Source organism: Lutra lutra, chromosome 8, assembly GCF_902655055.1.
Source record: "Lutra lutra chromosome 8, mLutLut1.2, whole genome shotgun sequence".
Lineage (NCBI taxonomy): Eukaryota > Metazoa > Chordata > Mammalia > Carnivora > Mustelidae > Lutra > Lutra lutra.
This window is the reverse complement of record NC_062285.1, coordinates 6,913,111-6,935,433: the sequence shown is the minus strand read 5'-3', so window position 1 is coordinate 6,935,433 and position 22,323 is coordinate 6,913,111. Positions and strand designations below refer to the sequence as shown.

The 22,323-nt window shown below is 42.7% G+C and overlaps 1 protein-coding gene across 2 annotated transcripts in view; it reads right to left on the bottom strand.

The window, feature by feature from the left end:
• TAF3 (TATA-box binding protein associated factor 3) overlaps positions 1 to 22,323 on the bottom strand; it is a 173,984-nt gene that overhangs the window by 35,822 nt on the left and 115,839 nt on the right. The window contains exons 3-4 of one of the 2 annotated variants that reach the window (XM_047741836.1): positions 11,723 to 13,545; positions 1,634 to 1,716 (exon numbers count right to left, since the gene is read on the bottom strand). In XM_047741836.1, the coding sequence (XP_047597792.1) occupies positions 1,634 to 1,716; positions 11,723 to 13,545 (1,906 nt within the window). The remainder of the gene's footprint in view (positions 1 to 1,633; positions 1,717 to 11,722; positions 13,546 to 22,323) is intronic. The other variant, XM_047741835.1, reaches the window with a different exon arrangement.

The following is a 22,323-nucleotide window of genomic DNA, read 5'->3' as shown; positions in this document are numbered from 1 at the left end:
AAAAAGATAAGAGGAATAATATTATCAAAGTCTTTTCACAGACCTTATTTCTCTAAAGGAAATGAGCAAGCTAACTCTTTTGTGTAAGTAAAGATTAAGTAATGGTCAGTTACTGAGAAAACAGTTATAAATGTGAACTAATAAGAGAAAAGTACTTGTTGAATGAAAAATAAGAGTATCTTCCCTTTAGAGGCATGAGCCCAAGAATTTCCAAAAAGACAGTATCATTAGCTACTCTGGTTGGGTCTCCCTGCTAATCAGCCTTCTACTGTCGAGAAAGGAGGACATTAGTCACATTCTTATAGATAAAACAGAGGGCATGGGGTAAGACAGTATCTGGTTTGAGAGCTGAATCTACAGTGTTTTTGTTACACTGTCTAAGCTTGTGAGTAACACTACCACTCACTGTCTAGGTTTCTACTGACAGAACCAAAAAGAGTAATGTGGAAATTATGTGGATAATGTAGGTGAGAAAAGGATGAACTATCTGGATTTTTTCCTCTTCCTTCAATCTTCAGAAGAACATACATTTTCCTGGAAGACCATGTTCGCCTCTACAACATCATTCATCGTCATGACATTGGACCTTTTCATTGCATTACATTTGGAACTCACAAAAGCAACAGCATAAAATGCAAACTTTTAAGATGGAATGAACCACTGAGAACACAGAGCATATTTTCTGTTGCCTACTCTCCCCACCACATAAGTACATGGTTCCTACTTTCATTATGATGGGTAAAAACGGAATGAAAATTCAAACCCACTTTCTACATAATATTTGGTTGTTTGCAATGTAAACAAATCCATTTTCAGGCTTACTGGTGAAAAATAAGGTTGTAAACTAGTACTTTTAGCTTGCGGAACTCATTTACATGATAAACAGTATGGTTTTTACAACAAGAAGAATGAATGATTTTTAACATAACTTATGAAAAGAAATCAAGGTTTATTATCACCTTATTAAAATCACATAAGAGTATTTACTGGAGGCCTTAATTCATATCCCAAAAATGAGTAAAAGAAACAGAGCCAACTAATTTACTTTGAAGAAGGTGCGCTGATAAGATGATTCTGTGAAAATGAAGACGAACAGTGAGCGTGGGGTTTCTATTTCCAGTCTCTCTTCAACTAACAAGCAAACAAATGAGCTGATAATTCAGCCTTCCACATTATTATTACATACTGTTTCACCCAGCCTTGGGCGATATCTTTGTTTTCAGGTACAGAATAAAACCATGAGAATCTGCGTTCTTTGTCATGGTAGGCAGAGAACACACACTCGGGAAGGACAAATACCACACCAACCGGGCAGAATATGCCACTTACTCCACTCAACGTATAGTTTCTTCCTTTTCAGACAACTAGGACCTGACGAATTACGCAGACACAACGTCATGTCTTTCAAAAAGAGAAAAAGAACAAGAAAGAAGGGATCCTCTATGTCAAATAAGGCAGTAAGCATTTCCTCTGAGGAAGGAACCAATACAATTTGAAAATGAAGAATTCTCAAAGTAAAGCTGGACCCTCCGTGTTCGTACCTGGAAAAGGTTAGAGTCCTAAACCCATTAGGAAAGAGCAGAGAAGGTTAAGCTCCATGTATTTCGCTCTAATTGAAAACGGGTCTACTTACATCTTGTCTTGGCCGGCACCAACTCTGAGAGTCAGTCGGGGGATGACCGGACTTGGGGCCGGGACAACTGGCTCCACTTTGATCTGTTGAAGTCATTACATCAGAGTTAAATGCATTTTCAACAAAATTCCTCCCACCTCTTCTCCTCCTTCCTCATCTCCACAAACCTGATAAGCCAGTTTAAGCCTCAAAATGTGTCGAAAATGCTAGCAGCAAGGACAATCAGGGTTATTTGGATTCTGTTTCTCAACAGCTGCAGGCTCTCCGGCTTCAGGAGAAATTCGACAAACTTGAATTACTTCATGTAAGTGATGGCAATTATGGCTGTATTTTCTTAGTTTTGGTTAAGTTCATGGATTTTACTGTTAGAGTTTCTACACAAAAACTCATCTAGCTGGGGAACATTTGGGGAAAATTTAAGTAACTGCCAGACTTCATGTAAACAGAAAAAAGTGCAATGATACCTGCACCTCTAAGATAAATGTATGTTTATGGAACTTGAAAAACACGAAACTCATCCTAAGTTTGCACTGTCCTACAAGAAAAACGGTAATACCAAGTGTAACGGCAGCATGAAACTGCTGGTTTTTGGCTAGTGGTCAGTAGACCTGAACTTCTGTAGAAGAAAAAATAGAGATTTTTTTAAGGATTTGTAGTGAAGGCGAGAGCTGCTGAACAGGCTGATGATCTTCACAAATATTTGAGCCAATGGTCAGAGAGGGAACACACGATCCCAGATGATTTTGAAGGGGTTCCTCGCATGTGCTGGTGTGAAGACCCTATGGTACAATATTCTGAAAGAACAAAGTGAACAAAAGCTCCGTAGCTCACGTCATCACCTGTATCAGAGTCTTCCCACATGTGTCTGACTGGTGTATCAGACTGGGACAGTTTTTTTGTTGAATTCAATGGTACAGGCATGGGGAGATGTTCAGCGTCTCTGGCCTTGGGGTCCTGCCTCCTGCTAGGCCCCGTGATGCCCAGTGGCAAACCACTGACTTACACATTTCAAGCCCAAGAATTAAATCCTAACAGGGCGGTGTGGTAGTTCTAAAGGTGAATGACTCCGTAACATAATGCTCAATGTACTATCTCATCTAATTACCGTATTGCACGTCAATCACATTTACTATTTTTCAGATGTTTTTAACTATCCCCCTGGAGTTTTTCTGTTTTTGTTTTTTAAATCCATCATCATATCAAGATCTGTGGTTTCAACCGTTCTCATGAACAACGCCCGGCGCTGGATTATCCGCTTGGCTCGGGAAGGGCAGAGACCACGTCGGGCTTGCTTACTGCTGCTTTGCAGTGCCCAGCGCAGGCTGACCTGTCCTAAGTGCACAAGACACAGTGAAAGAAGGTGTCTGAAGCCGTGACTGCAAACCCTTACCTCTTTCCAGACCTAGCTCCCGTGATTTCCCTTCCTCTTTTGCCCCTCAGACTCCACAGGAAAACCCACAGAGGTGGCCCCTCCACACCCACGGACTTCTCTGCATGGGCCACCAGACCAGAGGCCGTCTCCTCCGGCCTCATGAAGAAACTTCCTCCTCACATAGGCATCTTCAACTTCGTAGTTCCACAATTTTCCGCTAGTTTTAAATGTGCTCAATGATCTTAGAAAACCCGTCTGCCCTTCAGCCTCTCGCTGACAACCTCTTTTATTTTTCAGTCTCATATCTTTGTCTCCTTCCTCATGTAATCATTCCCCAAACCACTCCAGTCTCCTTTCTCTCCCAAGCAAGCCACTAACACCACTCTCCCCAGACTCCTATTGTTTCCTGAAGTCTTGGCATATTTTTCCACTGGGGACCTTATCACACTCCTTCTTCCTCCTCTACTAGGTCGTCTCCCTTTGCCTGTCCTTATGTGGCCCCTGCCCCTTGTCCCTCAACACGTTCTTCCATGAGCTCATCCATGTTCATGGTTTCCATCGAAGGTTTTTATGATATGTCACTGTCTTCAAAATCTCCGTCTCTAGACTAGCACCGATTGAAGATAAGACCAAAATAGAATATTGCCTACTGAACATTTTGAACTCAATATCCTGTGTTTCATCTCACCACATCTAAACTTTAACTTATCAACTTCCCCACAAAAACCTGCTCCTCTAAACGGTCTCATTCTGGCGCATGTCTCCTCCATTTGCCCAGTTCTCTGGACAGGACGTCCGATGGTTCTCCTTAAGGCCCTAGAGGACCAAGGGCCACTGGGGTGGGATCAGGGCAAGATCCATGGACAACTAGCTAGGGTTTGCACCGTCTTCCCCCCATTCCTTTTTTAACAGAAAGCTCCAGATCTAAATGAATCTGAAAACCAATGGTTTGGTCTATTTTGTAAACTATTAAGATTTCTCTATTTTTCTCACCTTTCTGTATTATCTGTGGAAGAACAGGTAAATACATCCAAAACAAACGAACATTTTAAACACATCTTGTGCCAGACATTGTGGTCAGTATTTTTCATATGCTCCCATGTAGGTTTTTTAACAAGTATGTGGAGTAGGCATTAGGGTTTCTGTTTTACAGGGAACCTGATCATAGAGGAAGCAATCATTTTTCCTTTTCCTTTTTCTGCTCTATGGTTACACAAACAGCAAAACTAGGACTGGATTCAGCTGTTTTGTTTCAGAGAATGGAAAACTACACAAAGTTCCTTTATCTTTTTAATTCTAAAAAACTTCGGGGCCATATGGTCCTAAATGATGAGTAATAGTCCACATTCCTTCAGTTTGCATTTAACCTTTTTTAAAGCTTTATTTAAAAATAAAGCTGCTTTACCTGGAAAAAGATCTTTACTATTATTATGCTTCTCATCATCATTTGGTTCATGTCTATCACCACACCACATAGTAATTGCAGCTTACGCCTGCATAGCACAAAGTGTGTTCCATATACAGGATGCACTTTGCTCTTTGAACTCTGGAAGTTGGGTGTGGGAGGTATTATCATTCCCAAATACTGGGGACCAGAAGGATTAAGTGGCTCGCCCCAAGTGAAAAATTAGTAACTGATCTACCTGTAGGTCCCCTGACACTAAACCCACCGTCCCCCCTACCATGCTGCTGAGTCTTTTGTTTTGGTAATGCTGGGGTCTTACATAGGAGTTGCTTCTTCACTTTCTCTGTAAATGTGTCTTACGATAAATGACATACGCTAGTGAGATGGCTAGGGTTGGTGGTCGTTGTTTTTTAGAGAGGCAGAGAGAGGGGGAGCAGGGGAGGTGAGGGCAGAGGGAGTGGGAGAGAGAGAGAACGTTAAGTAGGCTCCATGCAGCACTGAGCCTGACATGGGGCTCGACCTCACGGCCTTGAGACCAGGAGCTGAGACAAAACCAAGACTTGGATTCTTAACCGACTGAGGACTTACGTCCCCCTAGCATTGGTTGTAAAACACTTTTTCTCCACGTAAGGATAACTAGTTGGAAATCATGATTGACTTTGGCCTCACCTCCATTCGACTAACCTGGCTGGGGTTTAGTTGAGTACCTCATCTTGAGTACCTCGTCAGGATAAAAGAATCAAGGCATGGTTTATTTATGTCCTACTTTTAAAAAAAGTTATGTATGTATGTATATGTGATATGTAAAAAAAAAAATAATAAGCAAACAGAACAGAGATATATTTTGTAAGTCCAATTAAAAATGGTATATATGTGCCCTGAAGACAAAGATATTTCATGAACTTGTGGAATTAATGAATGATTCTGAACCCGTTACCTCAGCTCCAAATTTTACCTTAGGGTACAATTAGGGTGACCATATTATCCAGAGACACCTCTGCGAGTGAAAGTGGGAGCTGTTATTTACATCACAAAAGTGTGTACACAGGGACTGTCCTAGGCCAACCAGGACATATAGCAGCCCTCCCTACAAATACTTAAATCTCAGTTTCATTCTTAAAGAAGCTGAATAGGACTTAACCTAAGGATAATATTCAAGCAAGTACAAAAAAAGGTTAACGAGGATGCTAATAATACAGACACAGAAAACACCATCTCTAAATTAAAATTTCCTACCAGACTTCCATTTGCATTAACTTTATCCAAATGCCTACCAAAATAAAAACAAAGACATGTCCTGCATTCACAAAGCGACTGCTCATGTGTCCTTCCCAGAAACCAAGAAATGAAATAAATGACTATTATTTGAATTACTTAACCCATACGACTAAGGCCATCTTTTAATGGCAGGAAGCCAAACTCTGGGGACAACATGAGCTTCTAAGGGTTAAAATAAAAGCACTGCACTTGAGAGGGAGCTGAGAATTGGGGCGCGCAGAGCATTTACAGTGGATTACTAAGCTTCCCAATCCACCAAAGAGCAAAGTCCAGTAATAGAAGACTCCTTTGTAGCTAACTAAAAATACATTGTCAGTGGATTTGTCCAGTTTTATGTATAAGCAATACTGCTTTCACCTGAACTAATACTAGTAGTCATATAAGCCCCTTATTGCCATGTGCTGCATTTTTTTTGCTAATCTTCAAGGATTTAGCTTCTTTGCCACATACCTCAGGGCACCAACTGATAAAGCTCTAACTCTCCATTTTTCCAGGACACCAGCAGTGCGGCCTTGCAAAAAATGAAAATCGCTCAAGAGATTTAAAGGGGAAATTTATTTTTAAAATCCTGACTTGAAGCAAAGAGGTGGATTTTTAAAAAGCTTATCTATAAAGAATCAGTTTAAATTTAAATTCTATCTTGGAACTCTTTCATGCATTCCAGCTTTAAAGTTTATCTTCTGACAGGGACTTTCTGCAAAGGTAATGGGCAGCTTTGTCAATATAATCTGGCCAAGTTTTTATTTTCTATTTTTTTAACGTTAAACTTCTTTCATTAAAAAAAAAAAAATGTGTGCCTTATAGGGTGGCAGCAAGTTCAGCGAATGCCAGTTCAGATTCCCATCTATGCTAACGGGTCGGCAAAATATCCCCGAAATAGGGCTGATGAAGAGCTAATAATTTTAATAAGCTAACATTCTGGATGTGGAATCATGATGACCAGTGAGCACCTTGGTGTCTTTCTTAGCAATTAAGGTCTTTACATTAATTCAATTTAGAAACATGGTCTAAATACTGATAAACTGTTTAAGACATTAAAAAGATAGTCCGGGGCGCCTGGGTGGCTCAGTGGGTTAGGTCTCTGCCTTCGGCTCGGGTCATGGTCTCAGGGTCCTGGGATCGAGCCCCGCATTGTGCTCTCTACTCGGCGGGGAGCTTGCTTCCCCCTCTCTCTCTGCCTGCCTCTCTGCCTGCTTGTGATCTCTGTCTGTCAAATAATTTAATAAAATCTTAAAAAAAAAAAAAAGAAGAAGTTCTACGGTGTGGTCAAGTATGACAAGTGGAATCAAGCAAGGGCAACTAAAACAGAACGCAGGCTTTCACTAAGTTCATCTATATGGAGAGTTGCAGATGGCCTCTGGCAAATGTCTCTGAATTTAAACACACTCCTATAAACGTTACTGGTTTCCTCTTGGAACAGACAGTAATAACAAACAGGAAGAGAATATCTCTCCCTTTCTACTGGGCTATTGTATTGACTGAAAAACCCTTCATTTCACTAGTTAATTATGAGAGCTGATGAGAAAAGACTGGAAATGAGAGTACTTTACTCCAAGCAGAAGGGGAAACAATGACAACCTTTTGTTAAAGGCACAAACTGGTACAACTATCCGTCTTTCTCTAAAGAACAAACTGTTTAAATTCAATAAAAGATTATCTGAGGGCAAATGCTAAGGGATTTGGGGATAGATTAAAGAAATGTGAAACATTTTAATTGCTCTGATAACTGGTCATTAAAGCACAGAGGACCGCGATTGCCCGCTCTTTGAAATATGGGGGTTGAAGACGAGCTCTCTAAGGTCTCTTCAGGGACTACAGTTTTCTAAAATCATGATGTTCACCTTACTCCGGAGTGTGAAACCACATTTATCCTCTCATCAGCTCTGTCTGAGGTGACTGGCTGAGAAGGCCATTTTGGGTGACAGAGAACACAGTCTTCCCTCAGACAGACCTAGGGCCACGTCCCAGCTCCTCTACCCAGCAGCTACAGCAAGCTACTCGACCTTTCTGTGCAGTTTTTCAACTCAAAACAGCAGCCAACAGCACCAAACCCTTTTAGTTGTTGGGAGGATTAATTAATCGAATTCTGGCCTGGTCTGGTGCCCGTATACACTCACTAAGTAGCAGCTGCTAGTATCATTCACCGTTCGGGTTAGTTCCTCTTACAGCGGGTGTTAGCTCAAAATAACATTCATCAATCAAGAGGATAAAAATTGGGGGAATCCTTTACAGAATTTGTGACCTTTCCATTATAAGCAAAACTCAATTATCTGTGGGTTGATCATCCATATAATTGTTTAGTTATAAGCAAATTCTGGAGAGTCATCTTAAATGACACCAACTGGTCTTCTTCTTGGAGAAGATATTAAACTATTGTTTCTAAGCAGAGGTAACCCATCCTTTATGATGACGCTGTCTCTTTCCGGTACTGAATGGGAAGAAGGAGACAGAAGGAAGGGAGCAGAGGGTCCGAGAGGTATGGAGAAGTTGGGGAATAACTAGTAAGTGGCAGAGCTAGAATTTAGATCCAAGTCAGTCTGACTGCCAAAGCCCATGGTCTTCCTGAGCCAGCACTTTCTAGGCCTATTTTTCCATAGTTGTGACATCATCATTTTGGGGATGACACTCTACCATGCCTTCCCAGATCATACTCAAGAGCATAAAAATCTATCTCCAAATCTAACAGGTGGATTTTGGTTTATGTCCAATATTGGGTTATACGGACAACCATTCAATTCCACTAACAAATAATGAGATATTTTCTTACTCAATTTTCTCACAGCAATCCTTCCAAAAAAACACTTAAAATACCGAGAGTCAAAGTGAATTAAAGTAGTCCTGTAACATTCATCTCAACTTCAAAAACCCACCGTTGATAAATTAGGTCATGTGGTACGACATAAGCACAAATGGGAAAGTGTAACTGATCTGAAAGGCACAGCTATAGGTTTCTTGCCGCTGAAGCTATCACGTCACGTTTGCGCCTGCTCAGCATAATTGCTCTTAATGTGTTGTCCATAAAAAGTTAGTTTGCTTCTATTTAAAAGACCAGACTCCTAACCTTGACTAGTGTATTACTCCTAACCTTGACTAGTGCATTTACTTTATAAAGGTGTGGGTGAGAATTTAAACTTTATGTAGTGTTTACATGGTGTTGAGCATATCGTAATTACTCAATAAATATTAACTATAAGTGTTTCCTGCTTTTCAATGAGTGTTACCACATCCCTACTTTAAAGATGGAGTGCCTAAGCAGTAAAGAAACTAAAAAAAAAAATGCCCTGGATCTCAACTCAGATTTGTTGGATTCCAGAGCCCAGGGCTCCTCGAACCTACCATGCAGATCCCCATCTAACTAATCTAACCATCTAAACTAATCTTTATTGGTTCTTGTATTGATAAATGTGGGTGTGGCTGGTAACAACTTCATAGGCAGGTTAAATAAATATGGGCAATTTTTTTTTCTTTCATTAAAATACTGCCCTTGCTTGCTGATCTGGGTCAATGTCTCTGAGAGTTGCTCCTGTGAGCTGGTCAGGAAGGACACAGTGGCCCTCATTTTTGTGACAAAAGACATTTTCTCGGGGTAGCTAAGATGTGCCTTATGTTGATCTGTGGATATGTGAGGGAATTCTAAAGCCCCATGTAACCCAATTTCAGGTATACTTTCATTTACTCGTATGGCTTGATGCTCGGGGAGGAACAAGTGGAGTTGAAAGAGGGCAAGTCAAGGTTTACGTTAATATCTCAATTTCTATACCTTGTCAGTGGCATCTGCATGGGCTGAACTGGCCTTTATCCTCTCCTCTCTCCATAAAGAGCTAAACTTTAAAAGAATGCCAAGGAAGGGGAAATACTTTTCCGACACTGATACGCATAGATGACATCCCCAGTCATATGTAAGTTGGCTAGTCTGGTCCAATGAAGCAGCAAACTCTAGGTTTCTACATTTTATGGGTAGATTCAAAACGACTTAATAACACTTGCCTCCATCCAGCATACTCCACACTGACTGGGCATTTACTCATGTGCCAAATACAGCACTGAGCGCGTCTCAGATGTAATCCCATTTATTACTCACAAAACTTGCCCGGTGTCATACAGCTAAAAAAAGTCAGGATGTGAACTCAGGTTTAACTCTAGAGATAATACTGCTTATTCTTTTTGAAGACATTATAAGATACCCAACTTTTATAAATTTTTATCTTTTGTCATTCATCTGAGCCATAACCCATCAGACATGGTACAAGGACTTTGTTTTCTTCTGTTGGGCGTAATCTGGCAACTCACAACTGAGCCTTCCCCTCTGACCAAGGTAGTCCGAGGGAATTCCCTTTCCCAAAGTCAGGTAGAAGCTGTGGAAAGGGGAGGATTGCTGTTACAAATCTAATCTGATGGGCTTTACTCAAATTCATAATGGCCGCTGAAACAACTGCCTTGACTTTCCGAAGTTAAGATGGTGTTGAAGGCAACAATACCCTGTTTGAGTTACTGAGGACAGAGGGCCCAGCTAGCTGCCAAGGTGCTAGGTCCGTGATGGGTAAGTGCTAATTGCTGCTGGGCAAGATCTCCAGCCATCAACATTTTGAAACCGTGAGGAGTATCTCTGTGTCAGTGACCTGGCTTCTCCCGACTGTGTGACCTTGCTCTTGGACAAGTCATCCTCTCAGACTCACTTCCTCAACCACAAATGTCGGTAACAATACCTGTTGGACCTCAGGCACAGGTGTGTTGGGAGGAGAAAATAAGGAGTGTGCTAGTTCCAGGTGCACGAAAACATAACAGAATGGTAAGATGATTTTAAAAATGGAAACAACAGTTGGGAGTTCCATGTCTTGTTAACTTGATGATGTTTAGTTATTAATATCAGAACTTCCATTCTACTTCTTTATATTTTGGAATAGCCAAGGGGAACAGAAAAAGCATAAAGTTAGGCAGAAAAATGTGAGAGTTGCCGTTATGGCTTGTCAGCTAAACTAATTTTTCTAGGTAAGTTTGAAATTCGAAATATTGCAGATGTACTGGTAACAGATGTGCCGTGTGTCAAATACATCCTATTTACTATGTGGAAAAAAATGACTGTGTGTTATTTTCCAGCCACCCTCCAAGAGGATTGCTTCTAGGGGCCAGGGAAAGGGTCTCAGAATCTGTGTGTATGACACCATGAATACTTGGGCACTTTTTCAGAAAGTTTAAAAGAAATGTTCAAACCAACCAGTCGACCACTATAATCCAAGGAACCATGAACTGAAGAGCAAAGCCATAAAAGCACAGGTCACATCCTGGGCTCCAAGGCTTGAGGTCCCTGTTTCTACAAAACTGCGGGATATAGATCAGCTTCCTTGGCTGTACTCTGGGAGAGCCTGACTTACTAACATTGTAAAATATTTGGAATTATTTTCTGCCCACCAGCCAGGCTGCCCGATCAGCCTAGATACTCGGAAACATGTCCTAATCTTATTAAAGCAGAAAACAGAAGGATAAGAGACACTACAGAAAGGAGTAGACAGTCCTAAACTTAAACACTTAACAGACACGGCTCACCAAAGAGAGACACGAATCCTCCAGGAGGGACGCCACAGGCCTAGCTGTCCTCTGAAAACAGTGCCACAGTTCTGCATGCCCTGAGTAAGATGGATGCTTTTTGGGGGTATCTAATAATTTGGGCACAAACCACTGTGTGGCACCCTTGATAATTACACAAATATTATTTACAGTTGAAGGTGACCAATGTTTTAAAACTGCCAGAGACTACTGAGTCTATCTGCTCACTAGAGGGTTAAGGTCTGCTATTAGATTCCTCTTGGGCTATGAATTTGTAACACTTTTTAGTACCGGGGCGGGGTGTGTGTGTGTGGGGGTGCTTGGTTACAATGCGTGGGTCTTAGAATTAAAATTAAACCTCATCACCACGTTACAAGGGCCTTCCCGTTTGACCTCTGGGCAGTACATGTCCGGAACACAGACAGGACCTCGGGCTCTGTCTACCTGCATTTTTTGGCCCGACGGGGTCCAGACATGGCAAGGTGCTTACTTTTTCATGCCTGTGCTTGTCCTTTTCTTTTTCTCTCTTCTCTCTCTCCCTCTTCTCTCTCTCCCTCTCTTTGTCTTTCTTCTCCTTCTCCTTCTCTTTCTCCTTCTTTTTCTTCTTCTCTTTTTTGTCCTTTTTCCGTTCTTTCTCCTTGGGCTTCTCTTTGTCTTCGAACAGTTTTTCAGGGAGCACTGATGACAGAGTGGGCAGCGCAGTGGGGACCCTGGCGGCCGCCGTGGGGCTGAACAAGGGCAGCGGTGCATCCTTCGGGGGCAGCACTAGGGGCCCGGGGACCGCCCTGGGCCTCTCGTCCCGCCCCTTCTCTTTAACCTTCTCCCGGTCTCTCTTATCTTTATCCCTTCTGCCCCGGTCTCTGTCTTTCTTCTTATCTTTATGCTTCTCTCTCTCCTTCCTCATTATTCCGTCTTTCAATCTCACTTTTGGATCAACATCCTCAAATTCTTTTATTTTAAACTTATAGGGATCTGGCTCTTCTTCTTTAAGAAATTCCTTCCAGGGATACTTGGTTTCCTTGCTGCTCTCCTTCTCTTTCTCTTTCCCCTTGTCCTTCTCTTTATTCTTCTCTTTGCTTTTGTCTCTTTCCCTCTCCTTATCTCTCTGCTTCTCTTTCTTCTTCATTTTGGTTTTCAGTTCCTTTTTCAACTTCTTTTTGACTTCCACGGAGGAAGGCAGCTTGGTTTTCTCTTCATACACCTTGTGCAGCGGTTCAGGGGTAGGAGGAGAGACCGAAGGAGAAGAGATGTAGGGAAAGGCGGGAGGCATGGTGGGAGGGGCTGCCATTTTTGCTTTCCGCACAACCTCATCAATGGACGCGTCCATTGTCCACGAATTGTCGGAACTTGAAGTTCCGCCTGAAAGAGGCAGAGGAGTGGATCCTGACTTAGTGAAATTGTTGGAGGAAGTGGAAGCTTTTGGAGTAGTACATTCTGAACCTGAAATCCTCTTAGGGCTGGTAAAAATGTCTCCTTCGGATTCTGATCCAGAAGAAAATTCGAAAGGGTCTGGCTCTCGTTCGGCGCAAGCCCGTGCAATCACGGCGTTGATAGAGTCATCGATCGTTCTATCCGTCACAACTGCCTTCTTCGGCTGGTTCTCGTTGTTGAGTTTCCCAGGATCAGGCGGGGTCTGTATCTGTTTTACCTGAATGGTGTCTTTACTCAGTTTTTCACTTATCATAGCTGAAGGAGTCCTGTTTGGTGTTTCCGGTCTGACAGGTGCTTGGGGAGTATGAGTCATCACCTTGGGACTCTTGGGGCTTTTGGGGCTCTTGGAGCGACCAGGAGATTTCTTCTCTTTGGATATAGTTTTTGGTGACCGAATAGGACTTCCGACCATTGCTGGTGACTGCGTCGTTTTCGGTGATTTAGTCTTCTGTCCCGGAGAACTAGTTTTAGTCTTTGTTTTCGGTGTAAATGACTTTGTTTCTAACGGTTTTGTGATTGGCATTTGTGATTTTGCGACGGGTGCCAACATCGGTGGCTCCGGCGACGGAGGGGCTAGGTCTGCACTGTCCTGGGCATGGACCGGAGAGAGCATCGGCGGAATCTTCTGGGTATTTATCGAGCTGAGGGGTTCTCGCGCTTCCAACACTACTACGTCCAGAGTGTCCCCCTTAGTGCTTAAGAGCCGTGGTCGCTTGATGGCAGGCATTTCCTCAGCTTCAGGACTATCCAGTGGTCTCTTACCCAAGAAATTCTCATCATTAATAATTTCCTCCTCCTCCAGTTCATCATCTCCTTCCAAGGGAACCTGCATGGCTTCTGCGGACGTGCCGCCGTCAGTGGGCACCTGCTCCTCTTCTTCTTCTGATAAAGGAAGAGGAAAGAGCTGTTAGTGCAATATATACAAAGTCCTAACAAATAACAGCAATGGCTTCAAACATGATTTCTAGGAAAGACAGGAATTTACTGGCAGTGTTTAGAGGGGAAGGAAAGTGGTAGATCCTCAAGGATTGTCCAAACTTGCACACCATTGTTCCCTGAAGAGTGGCGATCAGGGACAGCAGATGTGGTTTGGCCCTATTTTCAGGATCTGGAGTCTGCTAAGTATTTCCCATTTGTCTCGTGCTTCCTTAATTATGTTCCTAACCTGACTCAATACTGCCTTTCTCTTCCTTCTTCCTCTGTGTACAGGTGTGCATACGCGTGCACCCCCCCATACCTCTAGAGATCATGAGATGGGTTCTTATAGGACGACAACCTCAGAAATGACAAAAAAGGATACATTTTTGAGGACTCATAACAAATGTTAATTCTTGGAGTTTAGCAAACGCAAGCCTTCAACCTGGATATAATTCATATATCACTTACGCCTTCTGTTCTGCTTGGTCGACGTCAGCCACTTTGAGGCACAGTGTGGTGTGACGGCAAACACATAGGCTTTGGCATTACAGAGATGGTGCTTCCGCTGGCAACCTGGCACTACAGAGCAACAGGCCTTCAGCACTCTCTTCACCCCTGGAGCCCGTTTCCAGACCTTTCGAAAGGGGCCAATGTTACTGAGCCCGCCTACTTGACTGAGTTGCTTTAAGATCACATTATTTCTTTCTCCACATATTAACGAAGCATGCTACAGGTTAGCACGGGGACACAATTATGTGTACAGCACACAGAAAGCGACTGGCACCATAAGACAGATAAAGAGTACAGCAGTTCAAAGCAGAAACCGATTACCGCAGTATCAAAGATCTCAGGAAGATTTCACGAATTAGGTAGCATTTTGGGTATTTGGAGACTAAGAATGGCGAAGTACAGGATGAAGGAGCAGATGGCGAAGACAGGGAGGTGGGACACAGGAGGCCAGGGAACAATTCGTCCGGCCAGCGGGCTGCGAGACAGTACAGAGTGAGCTTACAAAGGCTGCACCCAGATCCTAGAAGCTTTGAGTTCCAGAAAGACAGGATGATCTTTATTCTACTGGTAGTTTGGCCCTGGAGAAGATTTTTAGACAAGGAAGAAAAGTCCAGGGTATATGTCAGCAAATCCTTCTGGCAGGAATATGCAGGACGGATGGAAGGTGACATAATAACAGAGAGGTAACAAGTTAAGGGCTACGTAGGTAAGAAATGACATAGGTAAGTGACAGCAGGGTCTGAACTGGAACAGCGGTAACACAAGGAAGCAGTAGGGATAGATGAGATCTTGAAGACAGAACGAATGGACTCTAATGATGAGGTCTAAGCGTGGGGAAAGGAGTCGAGCAGCATCTCAAGGCTCTGCGCCCTGGCGAGTGAGTGTTGCAGTCATTAAGAGACAGAAAGTAAAGAAGGAAGATGGTTATTAATTAGCTCAAGCCCTAGACCCGGAGTGGGGCGGACAGTGAGTGACGACCAGCACAGGACAAACGTGAGACATAAGGACTGTTAGTTAGCATGACTCGAGAACAACACTCTCACCCGTCCAGGCCCCTAAGTGGAAACCTTATTCCAGACTCCTTCTTTCCTTTGTTTCTCCACCTCCGCATTGTGAACACAGCCTCCATCGCCTGTCCTGTGACGTGCTCTCCCCATTGCTACCACTGTTCGCTCGCACCTGCCCTCCGTACTTCTAACTAGTCTCTCGGCCTCCAGCTGCCATCTTCCACATCGCCTTACGCTGATCTTCTGAAACCACAAATCCAAGCGTGTGACTCCCCATCTCAAGAACCTTTCACAGGTCCCTACGGGACTACTTTGCCAAAGGAATTCCTTGGAGCCCAAGGGTTCGGTGGAACCCCTTTGGAGGCACCGCACCGTGCGGACTGGGTCTCCTAGTCTCTATCAAGTGGAATGCTTACCCCAGGGTTACCTATTTTAACTGCTGAACTTCCGTTAGAGTAATGCCTCTGCCCTCTTTTGTTGTGAAGCTAAAACAGGTTGAAAGCCAGTATTCTAAAATGTAAAATCGACCCAATGTTCCCAGCACCACCTACAGGGCCTGCCATCACCTGATTCCGTTCGTAATTCACCTCCCCTTTCCCTGCGCCCTGAGTGCGCTGCCCTTCCAGCCACGCGGGCTGGTCTGCGGTTCCCCTAGGACACACTTCTGCGCCTCTGCACACGCAGCTCCCTCCGCCTGGAAGGCTCTGCCCCCACGACACTTGGGTAACTATCTCTTCTTAGCCTCCAATCATGGGTTCCATCTTCCATGACACTTTCCATAACAACTAGAAACGGGCACCCTCCCGCTTTGGGTTCTACCATACTCTGGTTATATGAGCAACAAACAAGTCCAGAATATCTACTATCCGGCCTTTTACAGAAATGTCTTCAGATTCCTGTCCTAGAGCTACTCTATTCAGAAAAACTGAACAGCCCCTTCCAACCCTGTCTTCATCAGAATGGCAAGACAGACTGCGACTCTGCTCAACTGCGAACAGGCACAAACATTTGAAAAAACGGGAAGGAAGAGAGCTTTAGGATAGTCTCCAAGCGAACAAATAAAAAACTTTAGAGTACTTAGGAGTACTTATTCCTGTTTTATTTCTAAATTCTAAAGAACCTCCTCCTACCCGACAGGTTCCTAATCCTAATGACCAAAGCAGAAAGAGGAAGATTCAGCTGAGTGGGGCCTTTAATGTTCAAGCATGTCTTGTTCTCCTACCTCTGGAGGAGACCTGGGCTAGATCAGCTCTGGGATGGGGTGTCCTCCCGAGAGAGCCTTGGGTGAGTCCCCTGGGAGGGCAGAGGGATTATTCTAGCAGAAGCAATCCCTAGAAAAGGAGCTCCCGGGACCCACAGGAAGACAGTTAGCTATACCTCCTCCGATGAAAGGCCCGTGCTTTGCTTTTCTGAGCTAGAACAACTAATTAGAGTTCAATAGTCAAACTACTAAATAATAATACTGGTCCATAATAGATACACATTATAAAGTCAACCCTGCAATCCTTTTTGAGAACGTAACAAACAAAAAACACAAAAACAACTCTCCTTGCCATAACCTCTGAAACCCTACATAACAGCTAAGTCCTGAATTAACACTCAGCCAAGCGGGGTTCACCTCCTCCATGTGGCCGAAGAACTCCATCCCACACTGAGGCATGGCAGAGATGCTGCGGACACCGTGTGAGGAGAACAGGTATTTTAGTAAGCGAAGCTCCTTGCTGCTAAAGGCACGGTAAGGAATTATTAACAAAACTGGTATTTTCTATTCTGCTTGTGCTAAAATTTGGCTAACGTTAATGGGGATAAGACTTTTGATTTGATTATCCTTTGTGTAAGTACTGATTCAAAACTGCGATAGCTGTTATAACTCATCGTTAGGGCTGCCAGTCATCAAAGAAAACCATAAATTATGATATAACTCTTACACTTCTAGGAAAAAAAAAAAGATATTGACAATAAGAAAAGAGACATATTAAGAACCACACTTACACCAGTATAGGAACCTTTATTTTCCCCAAAAATGTCAAGTCTCTGGGGAAGGCTCATGCCCACTACTGAACAACACTGTTCATCATATAAATTCACTGAAGTTTATACATCTATATATACACACACACATATATATATATATTAGTGAATTTATATATATAATTGATATATATGTGCTATAATTCAATCTATAATTATAAATTATATAAGTACTATAATCCAATTTAAGGAAAACCCACCATATTAAAAAGTAACTTTTCATTCTGCCAGAGTTTTGCATCTGTGCTATGCTTTCTCATTTGTCCAAAAAAGGAAATGATGGGAGATAATGTGAATGACTGAGCGCGAATTTATCACCATGGTCAGAAATACAATTTAAAAGAGTCACTGAACTGGTAGCAAATTCCGTATCTTATCCTAAGACATGGAAAAAGAAAGATGATCTTGCAGGTCATTTCAGCAATCAATGATTCCAGGTCAACATGTGATTGCAAAATTATGTTTTAACTTTTTAATCAGAAATAATTTCAAACTTATAGAAAAGTTCCAAGAACACGACAAAGAGCTCCTGAACACCCTTCACCCAGTTTCACCAAATTAATGTTTTCCTTCAGCGTGTGACTGCAGAGCGATGGTCAAGTCCCCTCCTACTCACAGATCAGAAATAAGATGGGCCCGTGGTTATATCCCACTTTTTAAAGCTCCCGCGGATGTTGATGGAGGTAGGGGGGTCACTACCAATTCCACTCCAAGTTTCCTTCATTAATGACAAGAATAAATAATCCACACTCACTACATTTCCCAGAGGAGTAAGGAGAAAAACATGCTTCTTTACCAAACTTCTCGAACAAAAGATAAAACAAGGCAGTAAGGCCTGAACACACCGAAAGAGTTTTTAATAGCTAATTCCAAGCTACCATAAGTACTGAGAACAAAACATCCTTTTAAGTAGAACAACAAATGCCTTTAAAGAAACATTATATAATCTAAAAAGCTCATAGACATTCGGGGGAAAAAAGGAAATTGTTTTCATACAGCCCTGAAAGCTTTTTATCTCATTAACTACACAGATGCAGGCAACTTTAAAATTTAGTGGCATGATCTCAACATAGGCAGAAACTACACCTGCATTTCTAAACTTTAAATACAGGGACAATAAACAGCTATCTGTATGTATTTCACCAAAAATTCAATATAATTAAAATAAGATTATTTTTGTGGTTTTTTTTTTTTTAGAAATACACATGCAGAAATTTCTAGCAATTATGACCTAAAGTTAACCTATTTTCTTATTAGTTTACGCATCCTCCTGTTTTTATAATAGGTTCCTCTTTTATTAACAAATATGAAGGGATTTGTTTAAAATGCATATTTTTTCAAAAAAAACACCTTTCTGCCTATCTGGATACTATAGTCGCCAGTTCCTTGAAGGGACTCACTCTTTTTTTTTTCTTTTCTTAAAGATTTTATTTATTCTTCTGAGAAAGAGACAGAGAGAGAGGGACAGAGAGAATGAACAGAGGGAGAGGGAGAAGCAGGCTCCTCACTGAGCCAGGAGCCCAACATGCGGCTCGATCCCAGGACCCTGGGATCATGACCTGAGCCGAAGGCAGAAGTTTAAACATCTTAACCACCCAGGTGCCCCAAAGGGACTCACTCCTGCTACTGTTCATTCACTCGCTCGTCTACTGGGTGTCTTCTGAGTGTCCCTGTGGTAAGCACTCTGGTCCATCCTGCATGAAGTCAAATGGGACATGATTTCCCATCCTTAAGAATCAACCACATTTTGTGGCCGTCAGCTCAAGTGCTGTGGCAGGGATCAGTATAAGGTACACATCTGGGGAGATGAGGACCGGGCGGGGGAGGGGGTCCAGACGGAAAGCATGTGGGGCATCTGTTACCAGAGCCACGAGTCCACCTCGCGCCACCCGCTGCCTCTCCCACGTCTAAGTTTTCTCATCTGCAAATCCTCAGCATTGACATCTGACTGCCTCCTCGGAAGAGTTGAGGAACTTTTCATTGGGGCCATCTCCACACAGAGTCAACTGTACATGTGGGATGACCTAAAGGGCAGGACAGAGTTATTTCTGTCCCTAAATTATTTCACGGACTACACGCAACAGCACTTGGCATTCTGACCACTTCGTTTAGGTCTTGGATAAAGCCAGCATCTTTGAAATGCTGCTGCCAAAGTAAGGCTGTAAAGCTGACAAATGAATGACTCTTCCCTGCTTTTTGAGGTAAGGAGCCTGATTAAATGGAACAGAACTGAAGTAACCTGCCGGAACACTGGGGACAAAGAGGGCTTAGAGCACAGGGTACTGGTGGGGCGGGTGGCAGGGAGGCTCGGTCGGGTAAGACGCTGCTGTGAGCAGGGGTCTGGGGTAGCTGGAAATGGTGAGTGGATCCTGGGCGCCTGGGAAATACAGGAAGAGTAGCTATACAAAAATAATCCACAGCAATGTTGTTGTTTTTTTTTTTAGTTCCAAATGAGGCTAAAATTTTTTTAAAATCCCATCTACATCCCCTCATAAAATATTTTTCAAATTGTGCTGTCTATAATGCAACAGAAATTAGACCCTTACAAAACAACTCAGTGTGTGTAAGTGGGTAGGTAATTTTTAAATAAACCTATTTACTTTAAAAAAAATGAAATTACTAGCAAAGACAAGACAATTAGGCAGTGACAATTCACAGGGTACAACCAATCAATAACACCATAAATTAATAGCAGAGTGAAGATGATGTGTTATAAATACTCATACACACACTGACCTGTAAAAAAGCACTATTTCCCTAACATTCTGCACAATAAAAAACTAAAATGCTATATAAGCAAGCCAACCTGAAATGACACCGAGTATTATAAATGGCCTAATCTATATGTTAATGCTGTTGTATCACATAACTGCAGCAAGACTAAGATAACAATATGACTTTGGGGTTTCTATGGCTACATCCTGGGCTAACGGGCCTGAAGGGGCTGGCTGCTGACACCACACGAGCATTCTGAGTGCTTCTTTTTGGTTATTTATGATATGATTTATGATAACGACAACATCTCCTATTTTCTCTCCTCCTCAGGTACAATAAATTGCTATCGTTAATCACCCTTCTTGGTTCAACTATGATTACAATAGCATAATAGGGCCTAGCTATGGTAATATTGTGGATTTAAAAAAAAAATAAATACAAGATCTCTTCAGACAACGTCACTATCTCTAATATTTTAATCAACTTCCTTTAAGTCTTTCGGAATACGTCCTATTACAACTAAGATTCCCTACCAAGGATGCAGGCCCTTTGTGCAAATCAATCAGCACACATTTACAATCACCGGCTCCCTGCTTTTCTCAAACTCACTCCACTAGTAAGACCATGTACACTATACAATAATAGTGACACAGTTTCTTCTCCAAGACAAACAATGGCAGGGTTTTTCTTTCTTATATTGATGAAACTAATCTTACTGCTGTTTTTTATTTTCTCCCTGGGCCCAAACAAATTGGGCAAATTAGCCACTCGTCTATCAGAAGGCCGTGGGCAGAGAAAGAATAAAAACTTTGCAACCGCTCAGACACGTGTGACCTGCCTGGGCCAATGACTGGCTATGCAGTCGCTTCCCCTCTCTGAACTTCAATTTCCTTTTATGCCAATTAGGGTTAACAGAAAGTTCTACCTCTTTGGCTTCTGAGTGACAATAATAAAGTATGTAAAGAATCCAGCCAAGTGCTTAATAAATGAGTCAGAGTATAAAAACAGAAGATAAATTCTTCCCCTCTCCACACTGATGCCTTTTCCGTGGGCTCCTCATCAAGAAGGGGAGCCTGCTTGCTCTGGCCAGTGAGTCATAGTTGGCAGATGAGACATAAGCCGAGGTCTGAAAACCACTCGTACACTGGGGCTGGCCCTCTTGCTGCTCATGGGAAACCTGCAATGACCCCCATGTGACTGAGCCGAGGTTAGCTCGCTAGAGGAGAACGGCATGCCTTAGAAGCCTGGGCCAATCATCAAGACACATGAGTGAGGCCATCATGACCAGGTGATTGCAAATGTACAACTAAGGCCAGCCCTGCACAGCTGAGCCAACCCCACAGGTCCACCCACAGACTTGTGAGCCAATTAACAGTTGTTATCATTTTTAGCAGCTCAACTTTGGGGTGGTTTGCTACAGAGCATCATGTTAATCATGTATTCATATACACGTGTACAAGGGACTCGTGTCACCTGCAGTGGTTCCATTCGACGAAGGGGCTGTGGGCACTAAATCAGCAGCAACAGAACCACTGCTCCCAGGGGAAATATGAGGCTAGGTTCCTGGAGGGTCCCGTCACTATTTTTTGTCTGCAGATCAATACGCAGCCTTGTTTTATGTCATTTAATACCTATTGTTGATTCTCTAACACTGAAGTTTTTTGAAGCCAGCAGCACTGTAATTCACACCTGAATGAAGCTGCTCTGACACAGGTATTTTTTCCATAAGGCATAGCCTGGCCTTCTGACACTCGGGAACAATACCCAGCACTTTAGCGTACGTGCCTAGGGACGTTTTAAACAGCATAATCTGCCCCCCCAAAAACAAAAAAAAAAACAAAACAAAAACAAAAAACATGGTACAAATCGACCATGGAAATGACACTTGTTTAGAGTATGAGACCTAAAGCAACAAGGCAGAGTATCCCCTTGTTTGGATTCTGCTAGAAACATACACGGTGGGAAACTCAAATTCTTCACCACACTTTGCCTCGTCTGTGAGCGCCTGTGAAAGCGTCAGGCACGCCGGAATCTGGGGCTACGTATACATTTTCGTGAGCAGGCAAAACTGCAAATACGGAATCCTAGTGTAATGAGGATCAACTGTATGTAATTATATGGCTATAAATTCATCAGCATCAAATACTTTTATGGACTACGGGTTTAAAATAAAAGATTCTATTTGAAAGGAATTCCAGTCCTCAGAAGGCATTTAATGAAGAGATTAAATACGCCTTAAGAACTATAACACTGTGACCATATCTGGCAAGGCATTTTTTCCAAACCCAAACCAGGACGTATTTCGGTCTAAAGCTGTCGGAGCACTAGCTACGCGAACTTCCTGCTCATGCCACACGACCATTCTCTGACTCTCCGGAACCCACCAAGCTCCTTCCCTTCTCGGCATCTTTATATTCTGTGGCTCTCTGCTAGGAACACGCTCCCCTTCGTTGTTTCCATGTTCGTCTCTCTTTCTCAC